This window comes from Synchiropus splendidus, chromosome 1, assembly GCF_027744825.2.
Source record: "Synchiropus splendidus isolate RoL2022-P1 chromosome 1, RoL_Sspl_1.0, whole genome shotgun sequence".
In the NCBI taxonomy this organism is placed as follows: Eukaryota; Metazoa; Chordata; class Actinopteri; order Syngnathiformes; family Callionymidae; genus Synchiropus; species Synchiropus splendidus.
Window position 1 is genome coordinate 54,079,977 of NC_071334.1, and position 7,448 is coordinate 54,087,424.

Below are 7,448 nucleotides of genomic sequence, written 5' to 3' on the forward strand. Positions count from 1 at the left end.
TTCATGTCACTCCACTTTCTAGAGAAAAACATGTCTCATCTCGGTGAGCAACATTATTGTGACACACTCCGCCGGTGAATAATGAGCTGCATTTGCCCAGACATCAGCCCAAATGTCAAACCTTGACTTGCTGCACACAGTGACAGTGACGACGCTTCGTGAGGCCATGTCGTCGTTTTCAGAGCTCGACAGGTGGCGCACCCAAGCACAAAATGATGCTCGTCCTTGGGTTGAAAAATATCCGGCAGACAGCGCCATCTTGTGGGCGACCTGCTGTACAGGGCTCTGGATTTGAGCTACTTGCAAATCAAGACAGGCAAAAATAGTTCTGATAAATATATATATATATATATATATACACTTATTTGTAACGTATCTTTGACCTGATGAATCAGAATTAGGATCCCACCCACTAGGAAAGTGCTTTGCAACAATATGCAATAACGAATCAAAACATAATAAATAAATAAAAATCAAGTATGTGATAAAAGGATATTCAAATTGCAACAATATCTCATGTGTATGTTATTTTTAATTGGGTAATTTAAAAAGGTCTCCTATGAAAAAATATTGTATTCACACCCAAACCAAACAATTTCTCTCACCCTTCAAGAGAAGTGTGTTCATTCTTCTTCGTTGGCAAAATGCGACTCATTCCTCCACTTTATAACTCAATACTTGCTTTCACCTGGGAATTTCAACCACAGTTCTCCGTCAGACCGGTGACCGTTTTTCAGAGGAAATTTTCAGACTAACTAAAATGAGTCATGCCAGTGAGACAAGAGTATGAAACAAAATGGCAGTCAACGAGATCACAGAACTGATAATCGGTAAACTGGAACTCGCAGGGTTTTTAACTTCTGTTGAAATGGAAGTTGATTTATCACTAGTCTTTTACTGACACCCAGTGGACAGTAATTGAATTACAGGTTGAGGAACACCTGCGCAAACTCTGCTTCAAAAGTCCTAGTTGGAGACCTGTGAGTCTTTCAGAGCAGCAGACTGAAGTTTAACCCAAAAACCATCAAAGAAGAAAAGAAAACTCAAGGTATCGGAGATCATGAGCAGCCAAACTTTATTTCTCACATCCAAACAAAGCCTTGTGTTAAAAGGTTAACACTGAAATGACATCCACTCACTGTCGCGCGCGTGAGGAAAGATGCGATCGAGCACTTTTGGCATTCGCGAGATTCCCGGCGACTTCCTGCTGAAGCGTCGCATCATGCCAGAACGTGAGCAAACCGATGGAGAAAGAAAAAGCACTTTGATTAGTCGATGATGGTTGAGACTCAGACCACTTGCCGGTGGGCAGAGTGTGGAGCCCGCGCCTCAAGCAAGACTCGGGCCCAGATCAGCCTGGGGAAAGAAGGGGGAGAGAAAGGGCAGGGGTGGGAGGGAGTGCTCGGGTGGGGAGGGTGGTAAAAAAGGTGGGGAGAAGGCTGATTTCGAGGCTTTGTCTTCATTTCTTTTTGGGTTTGGCCTCCAGAGGTTGTCCAATGTCCTTCCCTCGGAGTTTCAGACCTGGGCAGGGAGCAAGGGAGGGAGATTCAAGAGGTGGAACAAGTCGATGCTCTGGCTAACAGTCAGGTCACAAGACTTCTGGATATGAAGTCATTGTTTTCTACTGTAAGCTTGACTGTTTTCAGGTCTACAGTAAACACAAGACTCAAAGATACTTCAATAACCAAGGCTATGTTGGAGCAATGGTCCCACCACCAGGCGGGACCAGGACAGACACAAAAAATAAATAATTTATAGATCACTGTCACTGCACGTTGTACAGCGCAACATTTATCTCCTGCTGCGTCTGAAAACATTTATCTATGCAGCAGACAAACAAGTGGGAACAGAAACAGCGGCTCACCGATGGCTCTCTCGATCTTCCCCATCACCTGGTTGTTGGGGATCGCTCTTCCGCTCTCATAGTCAGCGATGATTTGAGGCTTCTCGTTTATTTTCTGGAAGAACATGACAAACAAGAATCACAGGTGTTCAGGGAAGGTGAAGAAGAGAGTGCAGACAGGGTGGGAACAGGTGGAGACCACCACCTGGTGGTCCAGCTGTGGCAGAAGAGAAAGAAAAGAAAACGAGCACTCGTACTTATAGAACGGCCATAGAGAACACGAAACCCATACCACTTTAAAGCCATGCTCAGATTTTGTAAATTTTGTACAACTTGTGTTTGTACTGCAGTGAAACTGACCGTCACCTACAAGAAAAACATACCGACTCTGAGGAATAAGGAATAAGTTCTCCATCTCTGAGTACTCAAATGCAAGTATTCATACACTACAGTGCATAGTGAAGTGTCTGTGCTAGATGAATATATAATTATACTTTTGTTTCTTTCTGCGTTTATGTTTTCGGCTTGGTGGTTATCACATTTTTACTTTTGATTGCGGCGTCATGCTTCAGCCGGCATTGTTTAATCATACACAAGTTTGACGCAGGACAACTTCTGTCTAAAAATGACTTCAGCCTGATGGAGGAAAAAAAAAAATACATGAATAAAAAAAAAAAAGTTAGCAAAACTGTTCCCAATGAATAAAAGACCGATTGCCTCAACGTTCCTTTTTATAAAGCTCGACCTTTGGAACCATGATCGCACAGATGTAGCTGCAGTTTGTGTTCCTCAAACATTGGCTGTAAAAGCTGCGTCACTCCATCTTATCAGCTCATCTGAACCGTCACAACATGCTGGAGCAGGAAGTTCTCGTCCTTAATTAAAAGTCCAACTGCAGACACACGATACAAAAACTGTGGGCGACCTCCGAACATTCAGTACTCACAGTTGCCAGATCTTTCTGGGTGAAGCCTTTCTCCTGCCGCCCCTGCTGAATCACTTTGCCCACCTCCAGAGGAACCCTCTCGTGATGCAGCTCCTCCGTCTCTCGGTCCAGTTTTGCCGTGTTCTTTGACACCAAATGCTGCTTGTTCTGTCCAGCTGACCCTGGGAGAACATGACAAGTGAACAAAACGTTACCCCTCACTGCACAAGGGCAGTGAGATAGATCTATGTAACTTAGCTAGTACAGTTTGCGTAGATCACTTTTGTCCATAGCACTACATACTCTGATCAATGTTGACTTTCTCCTTCAGAAAGCTAATAGCCATTGAGTCAAGCAATGACTCACAAAATGAAACTTTGACCAGGTGAGAGACAGCGAGGCAGGAGGCTATAATCAATGATTAAAAAAGACCTTTATCAGAGAGCCATGGAAACATGCGTACATTTTTTGGAGGTCTCAAGTTCCTCTCCGCGTCTCTGAGCCAAGGTGATCGCCTGGAACAGGTGAACAATAGTTAGTCAGGAAACAGCATCACCTGATCACATGACACCCCTGACAGTCCACAACCACATTTAGTAGTGAGGAACCCTTCATAGTAATACTCCAAACCCAGCCGTACAAAGCGTACACGACGTAGACGATCAGAATCGAGTCATGTCGCGTTAGCCGTAAACAAGTTGACCTGCTGCTAATGTGTGGTGGTAAACGGGTCAGGGACGGGTAGTTCAGCTTCGTCAACACTCGACTACACCCCAGCACAAGTTCAGCGTAATGTCAGGCGTCGTCACTAGACCTGGCTGTGGCGAGGCTAGCATTAGCATGTTAGCTTCGCTGTTATCAAACTTGAGACGCTGGCGTTTTATAACCGCAGATAATGTTTTCACTAGTATTTCAGGGGTCGATTATCCAATACACGGTTTCATTTCAACTCAAACGAACTGACCAACACGCCATTTTGGTTTGTTATTGTTGTTAAACAGCCTGGCGTTTCACGTGTTTACCATCAAGCGCGTTATAAGCCGTCGCCATTGTCAAACAGAACGTGTCAGATATATGATAAATACCGACGGAAGCTCGATCGTAACTGTTGCGGAGACTGTAGAAGCCGAGCTAACCTGCTTGGACTTGGCCTGAGCGGCAGTCGGCCCCTTCTTCCTCAGAACAGTCACGGTGTCCCAGTCGCTCTCCGCCATAGTTTCGCTCTGAAAAATCCAAATGTGTCTGGTGAAGTGAACGCGGACGTCAGCGATCCTCGGGAGGGAAACTGCGCTAGTCGGACGAGTCGAGCCGAGCCTTCCTTCTAGAACGATCACGCACGCGTGTCCAGCTCCGTGTGCGCCCAGTGAACGAGTCGGTCTCGACAGTCGGCTCTTTGCTTCATTTAAAGGTGCCGTTTCCATCCGTCAGATCCGCTTTATAGACTTTTATAATCACGCATTAGCTTTAAAAAACATCAGGGATCCAGGTTTGCAATGGTCAAGTTCACCTGTTCTGTGATTTTTATGAATTGTTGAATTTAGCATCAAGTCTCTAAACACGTTGAGTCACTTCAACTTGACGTAACATATGTGCCGATTTAAAAAAAAAAAATACATTTCTTAATACATTGTTTATTATTTAAAAAAAAAAAACATACCAAAACAACCGAATCACTAAAAACATTTCATCATTTCAAAACTTTATTTGCAACCGAGTGACGACCGACTCGCAGGTCAACAGCGACCCCTGCTGGAACATTGTCTGACCTAAATATGGAAGTGCGTCATGCGACACACGCGAATCGCCTTTCATCATGTACCACAAACGCCGTCGAAGCGTCAGTGTCATGTGCGATAACCTCCTACGTTTCATACATTTCAACGCCGACGAATGCGGACAATTCGGTCTTCAAATTCAATTAACAGAAAGGTCGATAATTCATCTCAGTCAAGGAGGAAATGATTATTAAAAGTCGTACAAAAAGGACGTTTAAAACACATGTAAATGTAACTGGATCATCCAACTACTATAATATGGATCGCACACCAACAAGTGAGGTAACGCTTGGAATCTGAAATGATTTGCATGACTCAAGTCACCAGTTGCAGGACATCTCCGAGGCAGCGTTGCTGTTCCGGCGCGTGCGAACCGGCGACCAGCCCAACTCCGACTGAGCGTCGTCGAGCAGATGACGCCGCCCCATGTGGTGGCGGGAGCCTTGCCTGCCGGTCCAAGCACGAGGCTTGGGATTCATCTGGACGCAGGAGACAGGTGACAGAGTGAGGCGTCTGAATGAAGACGTGACTGAGGGTGCGCGCTGTCATGGACCAGTATGACAGAACCAGTCGGACGAACAGTGCTCTCTGCTCACCTGAACGAAGGCCGTGGTGCTCAGGTGAAGCGTCTCGGTGCGGCCCGTGATGTGATCCAGCCACTCCAGGTGACTGCTGATGGACTGAGGGAGATCACAGTGGCTCTGCAGCCCAACATAAAAGCAAGGCATTAGGCAGACCGCACGAGTGGGACGTGACTCGGCCGTACCCCGGAGAGACTCTCTTTGAGTTGGATGGCAGCCAGGCGGATGTGCTCCAGCTTGTCCACGTGCTCCTTCAGTCGGTCGTCCAGCTCCTGCATCAGCAGCAGGCTTTCGTCTGGTCGGATCGGGGGCTTGTTGGACATTCTGCAGCTCCGGGGGTCGACCTGTTGCTGGGAGTCGCTCGGGTGACCTTTGGTGACCTCTGACACGGCACAGAGACAAATCCCTCAAGATGACCACCACATTTTGAGTCACATTTTTAATGTTGAGGAGATGCTAATGAAAAGCATAAAGTGACAAACACAGTTTCATATATAGTGGCATGTATCTTTGCAGTACGAGTTGCAGTGTCTGACATAGATGACCACCAGGGGGCCACAATACTGTCGTGTAAAACAGCGTCGGGTTTAAACGAAAACGAATAAGGTCACACATAATAAAGTGACGAATGAAGAGCGACTCAACAAAAGATAAACACCCGAATGTTTTCCCACAAAGTGCATAACGCAGACAGAAAGCCCTTTTACCATCGCTTCAAAGGGGAAACAACGACGTCACCGCGGTAGTGACCAAGCTAGTCACGACGGCTCCGCTAACTCAACTTTTAGCTTGAGCTAACGACGCGTCGTCTCAACTCCCTGCTTCTTCGACTGTGTTTGACGTTTTGGTGAGTTACACACACGCAACGGAAACATGGACAGCGGCGGCCGCTTCGCTCCCTGGAGTCTGGACTGAACATCGCCCGGGTCAAAGGTTGAACAACACAATTCTTCACGGTCCTATGAAGTAATGCGATGGTGCGGTGGCGGACGGCGGCGCGGGTTCGCGGAGACTCACCGGGGAGCGTGCAGACGTCCTCCTGCAGACTGGAGATACCGAACTGTCCTCGTTCAGACAGGCTTCTTTTGTCCCAAAAACATCCCTGGAATTTGACACTTCTGACGTCACGCAGCCTCCTTTCCCCACAGGTGCGTTATTACGCATAAATGCAAACTTATTGGACACATTTAAACTGCTATGAATTTCCACTGTTTGAATCAGTTGGGGCTCAGTAAGATACTTCCGTTTAGTCTGTAGAGTCGTCGGCTGATATGAAGCCGTGAGCAAGTCTGGAGTTTATCATTGCTACGCACTTTTCACCAGCCACAAACATATATCTATATTAAATGCAATATCTTTTACGTTATTAATCCTCCCTTTCCACATAGGTTTGTCCAAGGTATATTTCCAAAAGGGAGGGAGTAAATAGAGGCGTCACATCATAAGGGATTCTGGACTTAACTGTTTAAAGTTTGAAAAATATGAATAAATATATTATATATATTATTCCTCAATAAAACTGGGATGAAGGAATAACATATAATGAAGGAAGTAAAATGTGTAGTTCTGAACTGTTGCTGCTGGGACAAATTAAGCAAAAAATAACTAAATATTGGATAAAGTAAAAAAAAAAAAAGTGGAATTTGAACCTCACCTTTAACAATAGCATATTACAGCATTATTTACAAGTCCTGAATCCCAGATCATCATAAACTGACAAGAAAACTTTGTCACTCACTAGTGATGAACCTGTATCAAAACAATTTCCATAAATTCCCTGACAACTGTTTGAAGCATGATTTTAATATGACATCGTGAGAGCACAGAGATCAGCTGTACATCTTAGAAATCACAACTGCTTTATTTATTTTTCTTTCAATAAGCTCTTTTTTTCCAACTTTAAACAAGGGAGAGTAATGACCAAATATCTGAAAGGATAAAGTCAGGTGGATAAATAAAACTGCAGCTGTACAAAGTGCCGCCCCTGTGACCCAAACAAAGCCTCTGGAAGGTACAAAAGAAACATTCTGGCAAGGTGGTGGTGCGACGAGGACAGTTGCAGTGAGAAAGGGGCACAGACACTCCAAAGCAGTTCATTCAGAAGAACACATGACCTTCTTTTAACAGTTACTCCGTTTACAGTGCCACAAAGATGAGACCCCGTCGCTGGCGAGGTCTGGGCGCACTGCATACACATACACAGCAGCAACATGAGAGTTTAAGCGGCGGCGTCATGACATTGTGATTCCCAACATCAGTGTCCGTTACAAAAAACAAACAAAAAAACAGCTTCACATTGTTCAAGCAGTAAAAAGTCCTTCGTG

The 7,448-nt window shown here is 45.3% G+C and overlaps 1 protein-coding gene across 3 annotated transcripts; it reads right to left on the reverse strand.

The window, feature by feature from the left end:
• Positions 1–1,051: 1,051 nt before the first annotated feature.
• Positions 1,052–6,392, reverse strand: edf1 (endothelial differentiation-related factor 1). 3 transcript variants are annotated; one of them, XR_008413694.1, is made up of 6 exons: positions 6,142–6,392; positions 5,310–5,506; positions 5,140–5,244; positions 3,905–5,022; positions 3,232–3,283; positions 2,790–2,950 (listed from the first exon to the last, which is right to left on the reverse strand). XR_008413694.1 is itself a non-coding variant. In XM_053854126.1 (5 exons), the coding sequence occupies exons 1-5, from the start codon at positions 3,980–3,982 to the stop codon at positions 1,460–1,462; spliced, it is 447 nt and encodes a 148-aa protein (XP_053710101.1). In that variant the 5' UTR covers positions 3,983–4,161; the 3' UTR covers positions 1,052–1,459. The 3 variants fall into 3 exon arrangements, 1 of the variants encoding a protein (XP_053710101.1); XR_008413695.1 differs by lacking the exon at positions 6,142–6,392 and adding an exon at positions 5,832–6,031; XM_053854126.1 differs by lacking the exons at positions 5,140–5,244; positions 5,310–5,506; positions 6,142–6,392 and adding exons at positions 1,052–1,521; positions 1,865–1,958 and having other exon boundaries at positions 3,905–4,161.
• Positions 6,393–7,448: the final 1,056 nt, after the last annotated feature.

Bases quoted from the DNA above. Each gene is read 5' to 3' on its own strand.
- edf1 (XM_053854126.1), bottom strand. From the start codon at position 3,982: ATGGCGGAGAGCGACTGGGACACCGTGACTGTTCTGAGGAAGAAGGGG. The intron at 2,951-3,231 runs GTACGCATGTTT...ATGTTCTCCCAG, and splicing joins ACTTGAGACCTCCAAAAAAT to GGTCAGCTGGACAGAACAAG. The intron at 1,522-1,864 runs GTGAGCCGCTGT...CTCCCTGCCCAG, and splicing joins GAAGATCGAGAGAGCCATCG to GTCTGAAACTCCGAGGGAAG.